This window comes from Taudactylus pleione, unplaced genomic scaffold (genome assembly GCF_031769625.1).
Source record: "Taudactylus pleione unplaced genomic scaffold, aTauple2 ptg001661l, whole genome shotgun sequence".
Taxonomy (NCBI): Eukaryota; Metazoa; Chordata; class Amphibia; order Anura; family Myobatrachidae; genus Taudactylus; species Taudactylus pleione.
Window position 1 is genome coordinate 3,247,124 of NW_028286058.1, and position 25,190 is coordinate 3,272,313.

The following is a 25,190-nucleotide window of genomic DNA, read 5'->3' on the forward strand; positions in this document are numbered from 1 at the left end:
GAGTAAACTAAAGTTACTTACACTAAGCCCACCCCCTACACACACTGGAGGCCGCCATTGTATGCGAGCTCAAAAAGTCTCCACTGATCCAATATTGTGACAGGAAAAACACCCATTGTGTGCAGGCAATAGGACAACATTAACCACCTTCATTTCATACCATCCGGGATGTGCAATTTCCCCAATTGGTGCAGGCACAACGGCATAACATAACGGGGCTGGTTTTCTTGGTGGCACAACATAACATACCCACTGAACGGACCATTTTTGCCTGCACTACCATCCACCTTCCAGTAACCGCCAAAGCAACGCCCAGCAATATTTCTGCGTTTTCGTAAACTTTTGCGCATACGCAGTTGCAAAAAAAAAGGCGCATCTACATGAACATCAGCACTGCGCGGCACTATGATTGAGCCCCCAAATCATCTACAGTGGCTGTTCTCACCAGTCATGTACACTAGAAGCGCAGGATGACCACTGCTGTGAGCCACTTTGAGGGGACAGAGCTTACAGCCAATGAGCACTTACGTTTCTTCTCAAAGTTCTTCTCATTGCTGGAACGTGCTTCACTCTGCTGCTTTTCCTTCTCTATTTGCTCCTGGAAACAAATCAAGGATAGATGAATAAATAACTTAGCACCAAAGTGCTGCAACCATTCTGGATTCGAACAGCAATCCTGCAATACAAAACAATATGCCAAAAATAGGAAAGCGGACCTGCACTTTTTTTATTTGAACCAATGTTGCAAAAGAACGTTATTATATACTTTATAATATTTTTTGCACTTTTTTTCAGGTCAGTAGGTTCAGCTGGGGGTGATCTGAAATAAGACAATGAACTTGCATTGCATTGTGCATATCACCCAACCCTACCGATATCAGGGCTCTGTTTCACAGTTAATATGCGGACTGCATTGTCCCGATCTGGCCTAGAGGTATGACCCATTCACGCTGCTGGTGTGAGCGGCAGTGTCACGCTGCTGGTGTGAGCGGCAGTGTCACGCTGCTGGTGTGAGCGGCAGTGTCACGCTGCTGGTGTGAGCGGCAGTGTCACGCTGCTGGTGTGAGCGGTAGTGAACAGGTCACTGTGAAAGATGGGAAAGGGAGGGGTCAGCTTAGTGCCTTTCACCCAGGCCTCCCTGTCCTGATCCAGCCAATATGTTGGGAGGTATCCTTCATGTACATTCTCAGCTCATGCAGACAAAACAACATAACATACAATCACCTGCAGTGGCAGCACAGTATGCACAGCAGATGGCACTATGCATTTTAATACGGCTATAAAACATGCTTGCTTTTTCATCCTCTTTCCAGGATAAGCCTGGGGAGGGGACGCAGCTTGCTACTTTGGGGGGCCAGGGCTCTAATGTCACTAGGACCGCCCCTGTCATGGCAAAATACCACAATTCTCTGGTACGAGGGGAAGGTGGGGCTAAAATGAAGCGTTTGGTGTAGTTTAGCCCAGCCTACTCCATATGGAACTCTGATGCAGAGATGTCCGTGATTGCACCTTTCACTAAAAAAGCATTCCAGATGGCACACGTAGGATAAGGGTCTGATTTATGCCAGGCACACATCACAGACACCTACATACCCATGTTTTAAACCTATACTTTTATGTGCAACAAAAGCATTTGCTATTAGGCATCACTTGAACTAACAAAAAATGTCAATATTACAACAAGAACAACTCCCTGTGTCATGTACATACATACAAAACTTTTCCTCAGATGTAAATGCATCTTTTTCACGGTTTGCATCTGATCCCAATTGTGCGAACATGTCCTTACTGTGCTCCACCGCCGTCCCGGTCCTGCCTATCTACTGTAGGTGCAGGCGGGCGTAACTGGCAGAATCCTGCAACTCTGCATGGGCGCACAGGTGTGTACCCACTGTTTTGGGAAAGCACAGAGGAATTTCATGGAAGATACACTACAGCAGCGTCCTCAAATTCCGTCCTCATGGAACCCTAACAGTGCATGTTTTCAAGGTATCCTCAGGAATATTTAGTACCACCAGTGCATCTGTTGTGTTCCTTAACACACCTGTGCTTCACCTAGGTGGTCTGGAAAACATGCACTGTTAGGGTTCCATGAGGACTGGCTTTGAGAAACACTGCACTTCAACAGGCGATGTACTCATTCGGTATCAGACCCAGAATGTCCAAAGTGTGATACATTTCAGATGATCGGTACAAGAAGAAACGTGTGTGTGCCGACCATAGCAACCCATCCAGCAGATGTTTATTTCCTACAGTACAATAAAAATATTAGATAATGGCATTGTTATTTAGGAATGTAGGAGTAAACCAGCAGCTTCCTATATCAGATGGGAATGAGTGGGCTTCATACTTGGAACATCCGGGTGACTCCCAAATTTTCAGGCAGTTCCACGGGCTCCCGGAACGATGATCAGCTGTATCTCTGCTGTATCTCTGCTCCGGGAACTTGCATATCAGTACATTAGAATGGGTAACCTAAAGAGTCCCGACAGGTAACCCAAAGCTGGGTGCACATTACGTGATCCATTGCACAATATACCGTTATAACGCGGATTGGAGCGATATATTGTGCACAGCAGATGGGACGATGCCGTGAACCATGCCATGCTGCTAAATGCAGCGTGGAACTACACGTCGCCCTGTCGTCCACTGCATCTACCACAAACGGCGCAATGTATCGTGCCGTCGCATCGCGCCATCGCTGGAGACACACATGGTGGCGTGTGTACCCAGCATACAAACTAAATAAGCAAGTCATTGGGAACATTTCTTTGGCTCCTCATTTCTTATTAGAAATTAATCAAATTAATTCTCAAGATCCTGCAACCGGCAGACTGTGGGCCGTATTCAATTAGTTTTGCATTGGTGAGAAAGTTCAGCTTGCCTGACTTCTCACCGCCTTCGCGTGTTTTGGACGTGAAAACTTTTCGTGCGCGCTCCGTATTCAGTTGCCAAACAGGCGAAAAACGGGACCCGGCGAATGTGAAACAGATGAAAAGTGCAGGATGAATTGGGGGAATCACTCTGTACCCCAGAAAAAGATGGGCTGACTTCGGAAATCATTATGGTAGTTTAGTATTAGCCCTAATGGAACTAGTTAAGTGGTGGTAATTGCTTGCTATTAGCGTCTTGGTAAAGTGGTGAAGAGTGGCATAAGGCAGTGTTTTTTGGAGCAAATAAGTAAAATAAGTAGTTCCATCAAATTTGGGGTGCTTGAAAATGGGTACTATCATATATTAATAAGTCTAGAGTGAAGTTTTAGAAAAATGAAATTCCTCCGTCATACAAGCACCTGCAATCCCAACAACACTTGGCCCCTTCTTAGAGCACCCCCAGAAGCTTATTTTGCTAATTTTTGAAGTTGTCCTCCCACTTTTTTCATTTTCGCCCCAAATTTCTAATGCGTTTTTTGGGGTGTTCCTGGAATTTTCTATTACTTTTTGTTTAATGAATTGTTCTTTTGGGGAAGGGGGGTGTACCAAGGGTTCTGAGTGGTTTCCCAACATCTGCACCCCAAAATATAGATTTTTCACTTCTTTTCTCCTGCTTTTCTGTGGAGAAGAAGTTTTGCCTATTTCTGTCTATTAACTTTTCGCATAGGCGATAACGGACTGGAATTGAATTTTCGCCAAAAACCATGCAAATACGGCTTTTCGCTCCGAATTGAATACGGCCCTATGTTGGATTTCTGATATATTTTCTTTACTTCTGATTTATTAGATAACCCTTTAGGACAGTGCATTAACCCTTAGGGGTAAATTTACTATAGTGAGAGATTTTAGAAGTGAGTTTTAAAAGTGATGTTGCCCATAGCAACCAATCAGATTCTACTTAACATTCAAATAGCACCTTCTAGAAGATAATAGCTAGAATCTGATTGGTTGCTATGGGCAACATCACTTTTACAACTCACCTCTAAAAATTCTCACTTTAGTAAATTTACCCCTTAGACTGTAATTTGCTAGCCCCCCTAGACGGTCGTACTGACAAGAGAGTGGGTTGTTTCTAGCGGTGATGCCGCTCTGACCTGTAGCCGCTGTATAAAGTGAGTGACAGATTATAAGAGTACAGTGACTAACCCCTGGCAGTTACACGTAGGAGCGTTATAGTGACAGCTGGTATGGGAAACACTACTTTTATCCTTTTTATGCACTTGTTTGTCCCCTATTGAATCTTACCATTTCCAGCAGCAAATGTTCCTCTCTCTCTTTTTCCTGGTCCAGTAAATCTTTTTCAAAGAAGCGTTTCTGGAACTAATCCGAAAACAAAAAAGCAGTCTAATGAGTATGATCACTTATACGTGTATACAGCGTGCTGTGTTGCGGGTTAAGCATAGCTACAAGGTAAGCTGGCACTTACTGTGTCCATAGACATCTCCATCCGGTCCAGTTCCAGCACAGTCTGCAGAGACAGGAAGGAGAGATTCAGTTCTGTTAGAGCAGAACATTACAGCCTCTGTGTATCTCTGCCATCACAGGTGATAGACAGAATCTGACATATACCAAGAAGAGGACTGGACCTGTTACCACCACAAATAGTGGAGGGGGCCAAGATGCAGGTTAAGCCAATCAATGCACTAGGAACCAAATGACATCACTGGGGAACTTTGTGGGGCAGATTAAATTGTGGTATTTCAGTATGACTGATGTGTATCATGTGTGTTCTGTGATGTATATAAGTCATCCAGACATCACTCACCCTTTTAACCACAGCCAAAACATCCTTGTCTTTTTCCTGACACAACAATTTCCTGACGCACAATTCCAGCTGCTGCAGCAAATGTTTGTCGGCCGGCAGCTTCAGAGTGGACTTTAGTTTTGGCAACATGTAGCAAACCTTCATTCTGTAAAATAAAGCGGCACACACGTCATACGCTAAGGCACGTCCAGCAACACCAATGCAACGGCAGGTGATTTACAATCCAGTAATGCGGCCTCTTCTTGCAGCAATTTCCACACAGGCTCGTCCATTCTGTTTTTAAACAAGTGAACAGAGGAGGGTGAGGGCTCACACAGACCGATCACTGATCCCTATGGTGGGATGGTGGTACAGTGCACACACTACCAGCTTGCTGGGGTGCTATACATAAAGAGAATTATATAGGGGTGCTATATACTGATAAAAATAAACTAGATCTGCTGATTCCAAATGAAGGGGTCTGAGCCTTCTACTGTGGAAACCAGAAGAAAGATGAAAACACAGACAAAGTTTCTATAATATTATAAAAGTACTTAACAATAAAGACACATATATTAATCTATATACCGCATATATATATATATATATATGTATATATATATATATATATATATATATATATACACAATAAACCCAGAAGGTTCTTTATAAAAGTCGGTGAGACTGAAGTGTCAAATATAGACCTTTCTGCATCTGGAGTCTTTTATACAAGGTCCCGTGAGTGCCACATAGAAAAGTGCTACACGCTAAATGGGGGAGGGGGGAGTGCGATCAGTGTGATTGCTCCCCACCACCATCGCACAGACAGAGAAGACTGCTGCTCAGCTGATGCTGGTGCTGGTGCTGGTGCTTTTGTAATACGAGATACTGCTGTATCCTTATATAATTCAGTAGGTAGACCTTTTGAGACGAAACGCGTTATGGGCTCTTGTATCCAACCTTCTCCCATATGCCGGAGACTTCGTTGACCTCTTCTACCTAACTTTGAAAGCCGTCTATCCCATTGAGGAGAGGACTGCTCAGTACTCATCTTCTGAGGACGCTCGGATAGACTTGAGGTATATCAGCATTATCATTTCTGCATGACCTCGTGTATTATAATCAAGTCTTGGACTGCCTATGTTATTCTGGGGCCCAGGATCAGACGGAGGATACGTGAGTGTTTGATTATAAATATCCCGTTGGGTTCACAAGACTATTTGTCATTTTTTCCGGAGGTCCGGGTGTATACGGAGACAGTGAGTCTCAAAGATAAAGCATTTGCCATTACTTGCTGTTCACGGAGTACAGAACCTTTACCCATCATTGCAGCTCCAAATCAATATCTTTGTATCAAAATACGAATTCAGAACACTGTTCTCAGTGGCGATATGAAACGTTTTACAAATTAATACCTCATGTGCCATCGGAGATCGACTTAAGGGATATCCCTGTTTTAGCAGACTGCTACTTTTATACAGTATATATATTTTTTTCTTTTTATTTCTTTTTATTTCCTTATTATGTGGATTATTTTGTTCTTTAAATGTTTTATTATTGTGAATAACCATCATTAATGCTAAACATATATTCCTTAGACACTATTTTAGCTTGGTCATATGTTTTTAATTTATCTTTTTTAAGTCATTTATTCACAAGCTACACTCGTTATGTGCCAAATTCCTATTTGCACAGGTCTGGCATATGGTTTTTTGTTTGTAAATTTCTTTAGACCAGCGGCAAACAGGATTATCCATATTGGGTATTATTATAATTTTCTATAGTGATTCGGAAGCGCCTTGGTTAGTTGTGTTTTTCTCAGTAGTTAGTGTTAGCAAGATGTTTATATCTCCCCAAAGTGTTTTATTCTCACCAGGTAGCAGTGTAACAGCTGACAAGAGATCCATGTCTTCCCCGTACGTATGCCTGAAAATTGCACAAAGCTCAAACCACACTCCCATCACCCCCCCCCCCACACACACATACACACACACACACACATACACACACATACACACACATACACACACACACACATACACACACATACACACACATACACACACACACACATAAACACACATACACAGACACACACACATACTCACACACACACACACACATACACGCACATACACACACACACACACACATACACACATACACACACACATAAACACACATACACAGACACACACACATACACAACATACTCACACACACACACGCACATACACGCACATACACACACACACACATACACACATACACACACATAAACACACATACACAGACACACACACATACACACATACTCACACACACATACACGCACATACACACACACACACACATACACGCACATACACACACATAGACACAAACCACGAGTATAACACAGAACAGATCGCTTCTTCAGCATTTGAAAGCTACTGAAGTTACCCGAATGTATTTCAGATTAGGAACAAGACCTCTTACCTGACGTTGGCGACTGGGTCACTTGTCAGCTCCAGGACGGACATATAAAAGTATTTACAGAAGAAAGACTTTGAGAAAAACTCCATAATGTATTCACACGTGTCCAGGAATCTCTGTCTGTTCCAGTAGCTTTTTCCTTGACCCAACTCTGCGACAAAAAACAGGCCAGAGACCACTGTGAGATTTCATCCCCAAGAAGAATTGCAGCGAGGTGATCAGTAATTACTGTAGGCGAAGGATTCCTACAATGCATTCTAAACTCAGCTACGGAATGTTACTATCTGATACACTGAGACCAAATTACATTTCATCATAGTTTGCCTAAAAAAACGACAAGAGAAAACATTTCTCTACTTATCAGGAATGGACAAGTACACGTGTGTCATCAGGGGGGAATGGACAAGCACATGTGTGTCATCAGGGGGGAATAGACAAGTACACGTATGTCATCAGGGGGAAATAGACAAGTACACGTATGTCATCAGGGGGGAATAGACAAGTACACGTGTGTCATCAGGGGGGAATAGACAAGTACACGTATGTCATCAGGGGGGAATAGCAAGTACACGTATGTCATCAGGGGGGAATAGACAAGTACACGTGTGTCATCAGGGGGGAATGGACAAGCACATGTGTGTCATCAGGGGGGAATAGACAAGTACACGTATGTCATCAGGGGGGAATAGACAAGTACACGTATGTCATCAGGGGGGAATAGACAAGTACACGTGTGTCATCAGGGGGGAATGGACAAGCACATGTGTGTCATCAGGGGGGAATAGACAAGTACACGTATGTCATCAGGGGGGAATGGACAAGCACATGTGTGTCATCAGGGGGGAATAGACAAGTACACGTGTGTCATCAGGGGGGAATAGACAAGTACATGTATGTCATCAGGGGGGAATAGACAAGTACACGTATGTCATCAGGGGGGAATAGACAAGTACACGTGTGTCATCAGGGGGGAATGGACAAGCACATGTGTGTCATCAGGGGGGAATAGACAAGTACACGTATGTCATCAGGGGGGAATAGACAAGTACACGTATGTCATCAGGGGGGAATAGACAAGCACACGTGTGTCATCAGGGGGGAATGGACAAGCACATGTGTGTCATCAGGGGGGAATAGACAAGTACACGTATGTCATCAGGGGGGAATGGACAAGCACATGTGTGTCATCAGGGGGGAATAGACAAGTACACGTGTGTCATCAGGGGGGAATAGACAAGTACACGTGTGTCATCAGGGGGGAATGGACAAGCACATGTGTGTCATCAGGGGGGAATAGACAAGTACACGTATGTCATCACGGGGGAATGGACAAGCACATGTGTGTCATCAGGGGGGAATGGACAAGCACATGTGTGTCATCAGGGGGGAATGGACAAGTACACGTGTGTCATCAGGGGGGAATAGACAAGTACATGTGTGTCATCAGGGGGGAATAGACAAGTACACGTGTGTCATCAGGGGGGAATGGACAAGTACACGTGTGTCATCAGGGGGGAATGGACAAGTACACGTGTGTCATTAGGGAGGAATGGACAAGTACACGTATGTCATCAGGGGGGAATGGACAAGTACACGTGTGTCATCAGGGGGGAATGGACAAGTACACGTGTGTCATCAGGGGGGAATAGACAAGTACACGTGTGTCATTAGGGGGGAATGGACAAGTACACGTGTGTCATCAGGGGGGAATGGACAAGTACACGCGTGTCATCAGAGGGGAATAGACACGTACACGCGTGTCATCAGAGGGGAATAGACACGTACACGTGTGTCATCAGGCGGAATAGACAAGTACACATGTGACGTGTGTCATCAGAGGGGAATGGACAAGTACACGTGTGTCATCAGGGGGGAATGGACAAGTACACGTGTGTCATCAGGGGGGAATAGACAAGTACACGTGTGTCATCAGGGGGGAATAGACAAGTACACGTGTGTCATCAGGGGGGAATAGACAAGTACACATGTGTCATCAGGGGGGAATAGACAAGTACATGTGTGTCATCAGAGGGGAATAGACAAGTACACGTGTGTCATCAGGGGGGAATAGACAAGTACATGTGTGTCATCAGGGGGGAATAGACAAGTACACATGTGTCATCAGGGGGGAATAGACAAGTACACGTGTGTCATCAGGGGGGAATAGACAAGTACACGTGTGTCATCAGGGGGGAATAGACAAGTACATGTGTGTCATCAGGGGGGAATGGACAAGTACACATGTGTCATCAGGGGGGAATGGACAAGTACACGTGTGTCATCAGGGGGGAATAGACAAGTACACGTGTGTCATCAGGGGGGAATAGACAAGTACACGTGTGTCATCAGGGGGGAATAGACAAGTATACGTGTGTCATCAGGGGGGAATAGACAAGTACACGCATGTCATCAGGGGGGAATAGACAAGTACACGTGTGTCATCAGGGGGGAATAGACAAGTACACGTGTGTCATCAGGGGGGAATAGACAAGTACACATGTGTCATCAGGGGGGAATAGACAAGTACACATGTGTCATCAGGGGGGAATAGACAAGTACACGTGTGTCATCAGGGGGGAATAGACAAGTACATGTGGGTCATCAGGGGGGAATGGGTTTTAAATCCCAGCAGTCGGGATGCCTGCTATCAGTATACCGACAGCGGCATCCCGATGCTCAGGATCCCGGGTAAGTATAGTAAACTTCCCCATTCTACCCCTAACCCTCTGTTCCTACATTCAAATCCCAACGCTGGAAGCCCAGCAGGGGTGAAGATCCCGACAGCGGATTTAGGTAAGTAATGCTAATCCTCCCCCCATAGTGCCTAACCCTAACCCCCCCACTAAGTGCCTAAACCTAACCCCCGCAGCCTAAACCTAAGCCTCCCGGGGGGGTGCCTAACCCTAACCTCCCCCTGGGGGTGCCTAACCCTAACCCCCCCTTTCACTAGCCTAATCCTAACTCTCCTGGGGGGGGGGGATGCCTAACCCCAAGTCCCCCAGGAAGCCCTGAAACCTAACCATCCCCCATGTGGCTGTCCGCGTCCAGCTTACCTTCGTTCGGTTTGCTGGGTGTCAGGCTCCCGGCCATAGGTCTAATGACAGGCGTCGGGATTTTGATGCCTATCATTATGACCCTGTCGGGATTTGACATTCGGGAAGACGGCGGTCGGCATTTCGACCGTCGGCTTCCTGGCTGCATCCCTAACCTCGCGTCTTAGTGCCAAACCCTATCCTCCCCCTGTCCGCTGCCTAAGCCTAACCCTCCCCTTAATGCCCGATACTTACCTTCGGGATGCCGGCGGTCTGGATTCTTGTGCCGGGATCCCGACGTGTCGGGATTTCGGCCACGGTATTTCGACTGTCGGCACGCCGGGATGCTGACTACATCCTGTTGTGTCGCCAGCTTCATGTCCCTTATGCTGGAAACCAGAAATTTACTCAGCGAATTTTCAGTTACCTAGACAACTGTAAGCCAATGACTTACATTTATGACTCATCACATGAGGTCTAAAGAAACTTCACTCATTCCTTATGCCAGTATGGTGCAAGACACATAAAATAAGACCAACTAATCTATTCTTTTGTTCCTCTAGGCAAAGCCAAGGTAAAGGGCAGATAGCGTTACATATAAACATTTCAATTATTTATCTTAGCACTTCACAGTTAGAAATTTTATTTTCCTTTCTTTCTATTTTGGTTACAGTTATGAGAGGTCACAAGCATATAGGGCCTCATTCAGAGGTGCTCGTTAGTTGCAAGCGGTCGCACTGAATCAGGACGGCCGCTTACATCCTGAACGGCCGCCTCCTTGTTGATCGTTAAGCTGTGGGTTACCACCCACAGCTTAACGACCGACCAGGTTGATGGTCGCGATGGTGATCACCATCGCGACCATCGGGGATTACAACCAGACCCTAAGGTTGGGTTGGGCACTCGTAAGCCCCAGGGAGCTTTCTGCTCTGATGGAGCAGGAAGCTCCCCACTGAAATCACTGATGATGTCAGAGCGGCCGCCCACAAAACGGTAGGTGTTCGTAAAGGAACACCTCCGTTTTGGAAGCCACCCCCCCGGCCCACCTACCAAACGGGGGCAGCTGTCGATCAACATCGACAGCCGCCCCTTTGGTAGCGAGCTCCGGAGTGACAGAGTTTCTCTGTCACTCCGGGGCTTGCGCGCAGTGCGCCCGCTGCGCGTGCACAGGCCTAACCATCGAGTCGGTTATGAGCGCATCGGCACTCGCGACTGACTCTGAATAAGGTCCATAGTGCCTCCATGTCTAACAACTCAGTAGTGTAATAACGTAATTATAATGTACTTACGCTCCACCAGTTTCTGAATAATCTCATGCCTTTGCTCCTGCTTGCGGTTATAGCGCAGGAATATACATAGGGTCCGACTCGCCGCTCTCTGCACCGGTAAAACATTCTACAGATATAAGATCACAATGACTATTGTACATTTCACGTGTTAATCATCTAAAGATTTGTGTCACTACCTGCAATAACTATTGTTATATATTATTATTACATATGTATGAATTCTCATGGCAACTGTAAAGTTAAATAATGTCGACATGGTTCAAACAGTCGACAAGCACCGTGTCAACATCCTCAGAACGTCGACATGTTTACATTTTCAACATCTGAACTGTCGCCATGTGAAATGTCAAGGAGCTCAGGGTTACGCTGCGGGGGAAGGGGGTGTTAGGGTTAGGGACTAGGAGGAGGGTTAGCGATTAGCGATAGTGGGGAATATAAACACTGGAACGCCGCTGCTGAGACATCGCCACCAGAATTGATCCTCACACGACCGCCGAGACCTGGAAGTAGACGCTGGAGCCGCTGCAGCCGCCGGGGGAGGTAAGACATCGTTTGATCACCAGGTACCGTTTGTTGACAGTTCATAATGTCGACATATCATCCATGTAGACATGATGACTATCGACAGATCAGTCTTGTCGGAATGACGAATGTTGACATAATAACTGTCGAGCAATCATAGCCAACCCCTTCAAATTTTGTCCGACATTGTACCATTGCATCGAATGGATATTAGGAAGCCCATAAACCTGATCTTCAAATGCGACCGGTTTTCTTCCAATAAAACATGATCCGAGTTCTCTTCACACCCTTAAGATATGATGAACGGGTTGGGAATCTAAAGAACTGTCTGACGATTGAATAGGTGTGTACCCAGCTTTAGTAAATTTGACCGATGAATTGAGAGGAGAAAAAAAATCATTAAAAAAATAGTGTTGACAGACAAGCAGCGCACAGCCAGCAATTACAGCGCAATTCTTGAGGCTCACATTTGTCAAGATGATTGCGAACATCCGATGCAGGAAGCGGTAATAAATCTGGTCGCTGGAAATAATGTGCGGCAGGCAGGAGAACTTCTGTAATAGTTTCTCGTGGCTTCGCCATTTCAACGAGTTGGCGACTCTCTGTTCCGCTAATGTCAGAGCTGGGACCAGGTCAGGTACTATGACAAGCTGGAATACAAACACATTTCCATTATTCCTGGTAGCTGAATTACCTAACACTAACATGTCAGAAGGGGAAGTAGGCGGCATCCCGGCGTGCGGGATGCCGACGGTCTAAATACCGACGCCGGAATCCCGACAGCGTCCAGTATCCCGAGTATCAGGGGTTAGGGGAGGTTTAGGGTTAGGCACTAAGGGGGGAGAGTTAGGTTTAGGGTGTGGGGAAGATTTAGGCACTAGGTGGGGAGGTTAGGTTTAGGCACCAGGGAGGCAGGGTTAGGATTAAGGTAGGGTTGAGGGTTAGTGGTAGTATACTATACTTACCTACAGTGTCGGGATGCCGTTGTCGGTATTCTGACCGGGAACCCATACCCAACCCATCAGAAGAGTTAGCTACACAACATGCTAATCAACAGCTGCCCTCACCCTGTTTAATCCTACTACAGCTAGAACAAGTCCCTTACAATAGAAAGTGTTATCATGTAGCTGGGGAGACAGGTAAGTTCCAGTGGACTGAAGAATATAAATCTAATCTCTGTACAGCCCTGCATAATACATCCACACTATATAAAGGGTAACAATATATTGGGGATAATACTGACCTTGTTATCTAACCCTGAGTTGTCCCCTCCACTTGTCATGAGCTCCAGAGTTTCCGGGAGGTAATTTAATAAAGCATCTACAACCTGCAGACAGAGGGGGAGGTGAGTATCACATGATCAGGCCAGAGTCAGTGTGCGCAGGGGCAGGTTAGCGGATACAACAGGTAAGCTTACACTATTATTGTGATGTAACTATAACTAAATGGATCCTGTGATCATTAATAGACAAACACATTTAACGTATCTACTCTGTCAGTGTTTTAAAAATATTTTATTGACAATTTTATTAACATTTACCGATGGCGAACATTCTTACTGACAATATAATAAGCCTGATTCAGTAGTGGACGCAGTGGCCATGTCGGAATGAAGCGACCAATGTTTTCAGTCTGTGCGTGCGTCCTGGCCGCACTATATCGATAGTTACGGCCAAAAGACACAGAACAATTTGGACGTCAAGAGAGGCAATTTCAGTGGGTGTTTCTAGGTGGTAACGGGGAGGGGGGGTTGGCTAGCCAGACGGGGGCCCCATGTTCAGACGGACATTCTGCTCCTCCATAGGGCTTGTGCAACGTTCGATGGTGGATATTAAAACGCACAGTGGTGGATTAGCGCCACAGGGTCTCTGTACGTAATCCATCGGTCGCCGCATTAGCATAAAGTAGCATTCTGCGGCTATAGATGCCGTTGCGGCCACAATAACGTCCGCCTCTGAATAAGGCCTATTACGTCCAATATAAATCTGCCCAAAACTGAAAGTTGTAGTACACCAAAAGGGATTTTTCCCTGCTTAAGGGCAGTTACTCATGGTAAAGAGTAATGGGCGACGCACACAGCCGCCACTGCCGGATGGTGATTAATTACTGATATCGCTAGTTTGTGACTCTACACTCGCGAGTACAGATTTTTCTAAATGCGTAAATCAGTATAATGAATTTTGAGCACACACACAAAGACAAAGAAGGAGACTGTTAGGACCTAACTAATATTTTTTTTGAAATACACAAATGTCAAAAACTGACCAATTAAGTAAAAGTGTGTATCCACTAGCAGACTGTGAAACCATTGAACGATTACGACATTGTAATCGTTCAGTCGTTTCACTGTCTGTGCTGTGCCTACACTGAACGATCAGTCGGGTGTAGGGACCCTCTCTCATCCCGGAACATGGCCAATCTGTCGTTACCACCAGACCACCAGAGGCATTTTGTCAAATTTCTAATCATGTAGAAGAAAGTCAACACGGTCAAGGTTGATATGCCAAGCGTGTTGACATGTGGTATGTCGAAAGTACAAATTATGAATGTCGACATGATGAACGTTGACAAAATACATCACACCCCTTCTGAATATGTTGGCTGCCCTATTCTGTATGATATATGCAAAGAGATGATGGGCTAAACTTGCAATTCTCAGGTATCTTCCTGAACATGTGTTGCTGAGTATACTGTACAGAGCCAAGCATAGGGGTGACTCTTGGCTACAAGAACAATTGGTGAGAGTGAGGACATGCTATTTATATTGGATCTGCTGCAAAGTATTTGCAGTACATTACTTTACTCTTTTTCAACCAAATGTTCCCAAAATCATAAACTTATGGAGGCCTCAAATGGTCACCAACAATTCTTCTACCCAATCCAAAGTTGACTAAAATTTGGATGGGACAGGCTGTAAAGCCTGGTGTGCCCATGATCCCATCAGTGGGCGCTTGTATGATAGACTGACCAGAATGCACTGGGTGCTATGCCGGGTGTTTGTTCAGCTGCACCACTGAACGTCCAGAAAAATGTGTTTAAATGTGATTATCCTGTGTGTCGTCAAATCAGACAATTGTCTGGCCGCACATCCGGAGGGACAAATGTAGTCCGGTGCGATTTGGCAAAAGTGTGGATTTTTCGGCTAAATTTAAAGTTGAAATTGCTGCTGGGAATTGTTCTGCACCCTGATTGCATTTGGGCGAGTGTGTGCGTCCAGCTTAACTTGGAGCGTGTAAGACAACAGATTCCGATGAGGCAGCATGTATATATATATATGTATATATATATATATACAAAACACTAAGGGCCTAATTTAGCTTGGATCACAGTTGCTAATACACACGCAATCAGCTGTTTATTGCGTACTGCGCATGCATTGCCGTGTGCATGCGTGAACCGGCCACTGCGATCGGGACTGCGATCACAGTGACTATGCAGACCCATCGCAGAGTGATTGACAGGAGGTACCCTTTGGGGGTGGTGACGGAGGTGGAGGTCGGCGAGCGTGCCAGTGCGTTTGAATGCCGTTGCAGGGCCGTGCTTAAATTATCTAATGCGATGCCATACGCAGCCTGAGGCCTCATAGTGTGCGCTGAAGTTAGCAATTTCTGAGTAAGGTCAGGGCTTGTGCAAGTGTGCGTGAGGCTGCGATGGTACTCAATTGTACCGATGTTTTCACAATCTTGCTAAACATTACGGATGTGTGTAAGGTAAAGTGTGCGTCCTTATGTAGTGCTGCGGTGGCAGAGCGATGGCTAATTAGCATTCTATCACAGTTGAACTGCGTGCGTAATCGCGGCTGCAATCGCGATCCAAGCTGAATCAGGCCCTCTGCAGTAAATCGCTCACAAACCTCGAGTGAGTCATCTTGTAGTAAGGTGACCAGTTCTTTGTGTATTAAATACACATTGGATCCTAAGAGCTTACAGACCTGCAAAAAAAAGAGCAAAAAATAAAGATCGCACAAAATTCTACACTTCCGCATCCATTTTATACCAATCTACTACACAGATGTTCTAACAGATATAACAATCTATAGATAGAAGCAAACAGTGAATGGAATATTTAAGGTTTTAACCAGATTTAAAGACATGGGAAAACTATTTGTGCTCTTCTGTCATTAGCTGCCACACTGGCTCTATGGGGGCAAAATAGATTATCTCCCAAATGCTGTAACAGTATAGCAACAATTAGTGGTAGAAGACATGATTGGGTTACCGATCATTCTTTTACTATAATCTCCAAGATGTCTTGTATTTAGCAATATACAGTAAGCTGCACAAAAGGGATGTAGTTAACTTATCGACATTCAGAATGTCAACTAGCACAAGGAAGACAGCGGTATGTCAAACCAGACATGCCGACATGGTGGGCCCGTATTCAATTTGAGGCGAAAAGTCTCGGACTTTCCGCCTACATCTCGTGTTTTTGGAGAAGACACTTTCCACGCGCGCATGCTTTTTGCCGTATTCAATTTCAAAAGGACGCGAAAACGGCACACGGCGAAACTTAAACAAGCGGAAAGTCCTGTCAGATTTGGGGAAATCAGCCTGACACCCTCCAAAAGATGCTCTGACATGGGGGTTAGCTATGGTTACCCCCCGATTTGGCTTGCTGAAGGTATTTGGTGTTTTTAAACGGGCTCAATAGCTGCTAAATAGCGTTTTTCTATACGTGGTGCAGAATAGTATTCAGGAGTATTTTTTCCCGAAAATAACTTATCCCAGCAAATTTGGGGTACTTGAAAATGGGGGCCAGCATATTTAAAAGTTGCTAAGGTGAAGTTGAAAAAATCTTGAAAAATCCACCTGCCGCATGCACCTGCAATGAAAAAAACACTTGGGGCATACTTGGGGACCCTCCTGGAGTCAAGTTCACTAGTTTTTAACTTTGTCCCCCAACATTTTTTTTTTTCGTCCCCAACTTCAAAGTGATTTTTTGGGGTGTCCTTAAGTGGTTTTTTTATTTATTTTTTGACACAGTTTACCTTTGGGGGACTGTCTGAAGGCTGCAGGGGGGTTCCCGCAACGTTGCACCCCAAAACCCCAATTCTGCACTTTTTTCCGCCTCCCATTCATAGGCGAAACTTTTTCGCCCATTACATTGCATTGACTTTACGCCTAGGCAGAAAGTCTTTCAAATTGAATACAGGGTAAAAGCAAAACAGGCGAAAATTATGTCATTGGCGAAAAAGTTTTGGCCAAAAACACCCGAAAATGGCTTTTCGCTCCAAATTGAATACGGGCCGTGGTAGTAATGCAATGTACAGCATTGTCACCGTGTCCGGTTTAGAACTTTAAACGAGATGCTTTACCATCATGTTTAAAGTTCTAAAGCCAATGTGGTTCCGATACTGCCCATCGCATTACTATCATGTCGGCAACCCGGGTTCGACATAATGCTGCCTCCATTGTTCGTGACGATATTGTGAATGTCGCTTAGCCATACCCATCCAGTACAAAAGAAACGTGTGCGTTTGCTGTATACTGTGAAATAATAGTACGCAACTTATCGTTTTATTAAAAAACTAAATAATGACACTATGCTGCAAAACCTTTACTAACAGAGGGCCCGATTCAGCACGGAACGCAAGTCTGCATACGCACACACACGAAATTATGCTAATGAACCCAATCGCAATGACACCGCAGCACAAGAACCAGACGCCCACCACTACATAATGCCGCCCACTTCCCTTTACTCACGTCCGCAATACCTTGCTAGACAGTGTAAACATCGGTAACATCAAGAACCATCGAACCCGTTAGCATAATAGTGGTTGACTTGACCTCACTCAGGATTTGGGCGGCTTCCTGTGTGCATCTAGAGCTCTGGCTGAGTCTTCTGTCGCAGAGGCTTAATTATGCACGACCCTGTAACAACGTTCAAATGCACTGGCATGCCTGCATTCGGCCGAGCACCCCCCCCCCTTCACCACCCACAAATGGCATTTCCTGTCAATCAATGCTGCGTATAGACTGCATCCCGTTGGCCCCACACATAAGTAACCAGCAGTCATTTGATGGCAGAAGTTTTTGGGCATGGATGAAAATGACCTAATTTCTGGCCAATATCTCTGCACGAGAGCCTAACATTAGTCTCACAGAGTTAAACTATAAATACATAAAAATGGTTGAACATCGGATTGCTTTTTAACAAAAAGAAACTAACATACCGTTGACAATTGCTTAGATCACCTGGGACATAATGTCATTTAAAGCATCTTAATTCCTGTCTGGGTTAGGGAACTATTGTCCGTCATTAAACTGCCCAAAAACAAAAGACAAACTTTGTCTAGCACTGACCTGATCAACCCACTAAACTGTAAGGGCCGTATTGAATTGCTGGCGAAAAGTCCCGGACTTTTCGCATGGTGTACTTTCCGCCGTCATCGCTAGTTTTGCCTCCGGAAAACTATTGCGTTCGTCACTGCTTTTCGCCCTATTCAATTGCAAAGGACGCAAGAACGCGTCCCGGCGTAACTCAAATAGGTGAAAAGTGCTGTCAGATTTGGGGAAATCAGCCTGACACCCCCAAAAGATGCAGTGACATGGGGGATCACTATGGATACCCCCGAATAGCCCTGCTGAAGGTATTTGGGGTGCTTAAATGCTCTCAATTGGTGCTCTTTAGTGTCTTTGCATAAGTGGTGAGGAATAGCATTTAGCAGTTTTTGTTTGCATAAAATAAGTAGTCCCAGCAAATTTGGGGTACATGAAAATGGGTGCAAGCATGCTTAAAATTTGCTACAGTAATGTTTTAAAAAACGTACCTCCAGAAAACACCTGCAATCAAAAAAACACCTGGAGCATATTTGGGGGACCTTCCGAGTCTATTTCGTTAGTTTTTAAGTTTTGAACTTTTTCACCCCCAAAACGAAAGTACTCTTTTGGGGAGTTCTAAATTATATTTCCAACTTTTTTTGACCCAGTTTACCTTTGGGGGACTGTCCCAATGCTGCAGTGGTGTTGCCGCAACTTTGCACCCCAAACCCCCAATTCTGCACTTTTTTCCGCCTCCTGTCAGAGGCGAATCTTTCCCGCTGGTTACAAGGCGCAGACTTTTCACACCGGTGAAAAGTCTTTGGAATTGAATACGGGGAAAAGTTCTCGCCTGGCGAAATGACGTCACCGGCGAGAAAAGTTTGAATACGGCCCTAAAGGGTAAATTTACTAAGGTCAGAGTTTTCAGAAGTGGAGATGTTCCCATAGCAACCAATCAGATTCTACTTAACATTTAACTAGCACCTTTTAGAAGATAATAGCTTGAATCTTTTTGGTTGCTATGGGCAACATCCCCACTTCTTAAAACTCTCACTTTAATAAACTTACCCCTAATAATCCAGACAATTGTATCAGCTGAATGGGTGTGAGAAACACTTGAAATGAGAGCTCTATACTCACTTCACAGAAGCCGAGAGCCACGGTGTATCTGATGGGCTCATCGGGGTCATGACACAGGCAGAAGAATGTGGCATACAGCTCTAGGTGGAAGTTTTTAGCCCCAACAAACACAACCATGGCCTGAAAAATACAAATGAAAGGTTCAGTAAATGGGACATTTCATTAGGCTGGATATACTTCCGTACAAAAGCAAACACATATGTCTGATAGTTGTATTAAATATTTCCTGTAACTTCTCTATCTACTCTCTGTGACTCTTGGCAGAATCCAGGCCGTTTCTCTCTTATTGTTGTCATCTCCTCTCATATTCTGTTTACTTTTGTTGTGTAATGCCAACAAGAGAGAAAAGCAGATACTGTAGGTATGCAGCGAGGAACACAAGAGAAGGCTGCTAAGATGATACTGTAGGTCTCCAGTGAGAAAAACAAGGGAAGGCAGGTAAGATAGACATAGAAAGAAGATAGGTCTCCAGTGAGAGAAACAAGGGAAGGCAGGTAAGATAGACATAGAAAGAAGATAGGTCTCCAGTGAGAGAAACAAGGAAGGGCAGGTACGAAGATGTCTCTGCAGTGAGAGAAACAAGGGAAGGCAGGTACGAAGATAAGACATAGAAAGAAGATAGGTCTGCAGTGAGAGAAACAAGGAAGGGCAGGTAAGAAGTGAGGTCTCCAGTGAGAGAAAGAAGTTAGGTCTCCAGTGAGAGAAAGAAGATAGGTCTGCAGTGAGAGAAACAAGGAAGGGCAGGTAAGAAGTTAGGTCTCCAGTGAGAGAAAGAAGATAGGTTCTCCAGTGAGAGAAACAAGGGAAGGCAGGTAAGATAGACATAGAAAGAAGATAGGTCTCCAGTGAGAGAAACAAGGGAAGGCAGGTAAGATAGACATAGAAAGAAGATAGGTCTCCAGTGAGAGAAACAAGATAGGTCTCCAGTGAGAGAAAGAAGATAGGTCTGCAGTGAGAGAAACAAGGAAGGGCAGGTAAGATGTTAGGTCTCCAGTGAGAGAAAGAAGATAGGTCTCCGGTGAGAGAAAGAAGATAGGTCTCCAGTGAGAGAAAAAAGATAGGTCTCCAGTGAGAGAAACAAGGAAGGGCAGGTAAGATGTTAGGTCTCCAGTGAGAGAAAGAAGATAGGTCTCCAGTGAGAGAAACACGGGAAGGCAGGTAAGAAGATAAGACAAAGAAGTTAGGTCTCCAGTGAGAGATAGAAGGGAAAGCAGGTAAGACAGATAGAGAAAAAAATAGGTTGCCAGTGAGAGAAACAAGAGAAGGCAGGTATGAAGATGACAAAGGAGGGAGGGGGAGAATTACAGTCTCCTCCAGGACATGGTCTAAAAATATTTGCTAGCTGAAATACTACTCACACCTGAGTGTGTATGACCAAAAACTATGGATTCAAACTTTGTCATATGGTTAAAATATTCCTAGTTTATTAAAACACAATGAATTACAAGCACAATGTACAAGAGATACAGTTACTGTACCATGGATATACACAAGATATGGAAGCCGCTGAAGCCACAGAGAGAAACAGACTCACGGGAAAGTTGTAGGCACAGTTTTTTCTCACAGCAGAATACTTCTTTTCTAGCTCTATGTTCAGGATCTGGTTGTCATTGTGCCCGTTCTCTTGATGAAGACCCAACCTGCAGAGCTTCTTGTAGAATTCAAGGAACCATATTTGCTGCTCCTGAGTGAATAGGCCTTGCAGAGAGTAATTGAGGTAATGTTACTCAAAGAGGGGTGATATGATAGCTGTCTCTGATATAAGGGGTATCCTGCAGTCTCTTTATATCATGCGCTGCTCACAAATACCTATTTCCCAATGACTCATAGATTAAATCAATTTTACAAACATCAGGCTAGTGCAAGCACACAAAACAAATACTGTATGCACAAAAATACAGTATATTCTGTCTGAATTAGGCAACCTGTAGCACGTACGGTGGCGCTAAACTACAAATCACAGCATACCCTGGCTACCCTCAACTAGAGTCTCAAAGCTTGTCTAAAACTGTTTGACACAATACCATTGTATTTACATCCCATACAATTGCTAAAAATCATTCACTTTGCACATCAAGACCAGTGGTTCTCAAACTCGGTCCTCACCCACACACAGTTCACATTTTCCAGGTCACCCAGCAGGTGCACAGGTGGAGCTAATTATTTCACTTGTTATTCTGTGAGGTGACCTGGAAAACATGCTCTGTTTGGGGTCGTGAGGACCGTGTTTGAGAACCTGTGATCTAGACCATAGGTTCTCAAACCTGGTCCTCAGGACCCCAAACAGTGCATGTTTTCCAGGTCTCCTCACAGGATCACAAGTGAAATAATTAGCTCCACCTGTGGATCTTTTAAAATGTGTCAGTGAGTAATGAATACACCTGTGCTCCTGCTGGGTGACCTGCAAAATGTGAACGGTGTGGGGTCCTGAGGACCGAGTTTGAGAACCACTGAGCTAGACTGTGTTTGGCAGAGGAAAGACCCCATTAGTTAACATTAACATGAAACCTACCTTGCAGTCCATGGCAGAGTTTTCCTAAATGTAAAGACAAGGAAGTGAGGACGGATTCATCTGCTTTAAAAGACTTCTCACAAAATGACTTCACCAGAGGGAGAACAATCTGACTTCTGTCATCTGTGAAGACACAAGGTGCACTGTTTATAATAGAATTCTCTTGTAAACTACAAAAACTTAGCTTTATGGTTATTAATACAGACTGGAGAAAAGTCTAATTGCAACGGACAGTCATTAGCATGCATACGATTCTTGAGAGAATGAGCTATAAAACGGTGCCCTTCTCTCCCTCTAGGGCAGTGATTTTCAACCTTTTTTAACTCGCGGCACACTACACAAGATTTTAAAATTGCCAAGGCACACTATCCGGCGATGCGGTGTGCGCGGACTATGAAAAAACACACTACATTAGTTCCCACAGGAACAAAACACACTACATTGGCCCCCACAAGAATAAAACAATCCCATTGGCTGGCCTAACAGAAAAAAAAAACCACATTGCTCCCCACAAAAAAAACAACCATACCACATTGCGTAGTTGCCTACCTTTCAGTTGCTCTTCCCGGGAGAAGCCCGGGTAAGAGAAGCAGCAGGGGGGGTGACGTGGGCGGGGCCTGACAAATCGCGTCATTAAGCCCCGCCCCCTCGTGGTAAAATTACTGCGATTGGTTAAAATTTACATAGGGGGCGGGGCCAAACAACGTGATTCATGTAGAATCACATCTTAAGCCCCGCCCCCTACACGGAGACCCGCGATCGCCGCCAGAATTCTGCTCATTCTGCCCACTTCACTAGGAAGTGGGCAGAATGCGGGAGAAATGCCTACCATTCTGGGGGTGCGAGGGGTTACCCGAAAAATCGGGAGCCTCCCGCGAAAACCGGGAGGGTAGGCATGTATGCCACATTGCGCCCCACAGAATTGCGCCCCACAGAAAAAGAAACCTATGGCTGGCCCCACAGAAACAAAAAACAAAACAAAACACATTGTTCCCCACTAAATAGACAAATATATGGCTGGATAACATATGGCTGGTTCTCACTAAAAAAAATTACATGACTGGTTCCCACGAAAAAATAAACTATGGCTGGTACCCACGAAGAAGAAAAAAATGTCTGGTCCCCACAAAACCCACATTTCTTCCCCCCTTGTCACTCACACTGCAGCAGGATCGCGTGCGGGCGGGCTTTCAGGCAGGCTGCAGAGCCTGCCTGGACAGAGCGCGGGCTGGCTGATTGGCGCAGGGCGTTGGCTGGCAGAGCGGGCTGGAGGGCAGTGGACAACGCGGCGTGCGTGACCTGTGATGTCAAGCCGCCGCATCTTTGCAGGTCACTACCCGGTCGCGCCTGAGTCTCCCAGAGGAGCTCAGCGGCCCGGGATGCTGAAGTACAGTAAAATGTGCCCGGTGGCTCTGACAGCCCCGCGGCACACTTCACAACCGGCCACGGCACACTTGAAAACCGCTGCTCTAGGGCTTTAAATTAGCTGCTTCAGAGGGCTACAGGGCAGAAAAGCCAGTGACACTCACATCATGTGATCACTCACAGCCAATGAAAAGAGCCTGTTAGGCTCGCTAGAGATTTTTTTGACATGAAGAACATTTTTCAGCAGCGTATTCCCGCACACAAATACAGAAAAGGTGGCTAACATCAGGCCCATGTTTACAAACTGAATACAGAAAAAGCAGTAACAAACCACAGGTAACATATTTTTCAGGGTATATTTACTAAAGCATGGGTATTTAGAAGTGGAGATGTTGCCCACAGCAACCAATCAGATTCTACTTATCATTTATCTAGCACCTTCTAGAAGATAATAGCTAGAATCTGATTGGTTGCTATGGCCAACAACTCAACTTTTAAAAACCCAGCACTTTAGTAAATATACCCCTCAGGTTTTTTTAGTTATTCGTTCAGTTAATTCTTTAATGTGCCTTTGTGTGTAGGTGACAAGTAAGCTTTAAGGACACCACAAAGGATTTTAGTTCTGAGGTGGCTAGTGGGTATATTTCTTAACATATATTTGTGGTAAATCATCCAAAAACAGAAGTTGTCAGATGATTCCACCAAAATGAAGTATCCTGGAATGTAATAACAGGTCCCTCCCTGTTTGTTTGCAAATGCAGCCTCCTTAGGATCCCTCTCCAGTAATCTCTGCTTGCATATTTGCAGACAGACATCCGCGCATGTGAATTAGCTTTGTCGGCTACGAAACCAGAAGTAAAGCGATCATTTTACTTTTCACACATTACAGGATGGGCCTCTTATCGGAGCCCATGTCCCGGCATGTGTTTTATTGTACATTGCCCCAATACATCACTTCTTACTGCGCGTGATTTGTGGTGATCAGACATTATAGTTATCGGGACCAGTTCCTGCGGAATGGTAAATATGCCCCTACATGTAACCAATGATCCCACTGACAGAACAAAGCTGAACAACACAGTCATTATGCAATTTCATCAGCAGGTCAGGTCTTCAGGCGTTAGTCACTGAGTATGTGGGTGACCTGTATCTTTGGAGTTACACTGCACGTGCTCCGGGACTGAGCATAGGCAACTGTGGACTAGGCAGCGTCGTATGCATTTCCATTGTGCCTCCACTTGCGGCCGGAGAGGTGAAACAGGGTTATAATGAGGCTTTCTCACGTGGCAACGCAACTGCGGGCTACAGTATGCGGAGTTGGGCGTAAATATAAATGCAGGCGTACAATTTTATTACTAGCATTTATAAGATATCACAATGTCCGCGGTTCCATACATAGGAAAAGGTACAGACAGGATAAATAAAGTAATAAACTAACATATTTACATAATTCTAAGTGTAGGCATAGTTGCAGTATATACCTACCAGTAAAGAAACCTGGCATTTGCCTCGTTACCTTAGTATCTGCCTGTTGCTCCACCACATCTCCCTCTCTACCTTCTGCTCCACTCACCACTCTGTTCCAAACCCCCCACCCTCTCTGCCTGCTGTTCTGTCCCGCCCCACCCCCTCTGCCTTCTGCTGTCCCTCCCCTGCTCTGTCCCACCCCACCCCCTTTGTGCCTGCTGCTGTCCCTCCCCTGCTCTGTCCCACCCCACCCCCTTTGTGCCTGCTGCTGTCCCTCCCCTGCTCTGTCCCGCCCCACCTCCTTTCTGCCTGCTGCTGTCCCTCCCCTGCTCTGTCCCGCCCCACCCCCTTTGTGCCTGCTGCTGTCCCTCCCCTGCCCTGTACTGCCCCACCCCCTTTCTGCCTGCTGCTGTCCCTCCCCTGCCCTGTCTTGCCCCACCCCCTCTCT

The 25,190-nt window shown here is 45.3% G+C and overlaps 1 protein-coding gene across 4 annotated transcripts in view; it reads right to left on the reverse strand.

Annotated features, from left to right (window-relative positions):
* Positions 1 to 25,190, reverse strand: part of PPP4R4 (protein phosphatase 4 regulatory subunit 4) — a 211,696-nt gene that overhangs the window by 20,827 nt on the left and 165,679 nt on the right. For all 4 annotated transcript variants that reach the window (XM_088464385.1, XM_088464388.1, XM_088464389.1 and 1 more), the window contains 12 exons: positions 21,911 to 22,033; positions 20,933 to 21,096; positions 19,399 to 19,518; positions 15,849 to 15,926; positions 13,239 to 13,322; positions 12,463 to 12,645; positions 11,474 to 11,579; positions 7,156 to 7,303; positions 4,699 to 4,843; positions 4,360 to 4,401; positions 4,179 to 4,253; positions 529 to 598 (listed from right to left, as the gene is read on the reverse strand). In XM_088464385.1, the coding sequence (XP_088320511.1) occupies positions 529 to 598; positions 4,179 to 4,253; positions 4,360 to 4,401; positions 4,699 to 4,843; positions 7,156 to 7,303; positions 11,474 to 11,579; positions 12,463 to 12,645; positions 13,239 to 13,322; positions 15,849 to 15,926; positions 19,399 to 19,518; positions 20,933 to 21,096; positions 21,911 to 22,033 (1,338 nt within the window). The remainder of the gene's footprint in view (positions 1 to 528; positions 599 to 4,178; positions 4,254 to 4,359; positions 4,402 to 4,698; positions 4,844 to 7,155; positions 7,304 to 11,473; positions 11,580 to 12,462; positions 12,646 to 13,238; positions 13,323 to 15,848; positions 15,927 to 19,398; positions 19,519 to 20,932; positions 21,097 to 21,910; positions 22,034 to 25,190) is intronic.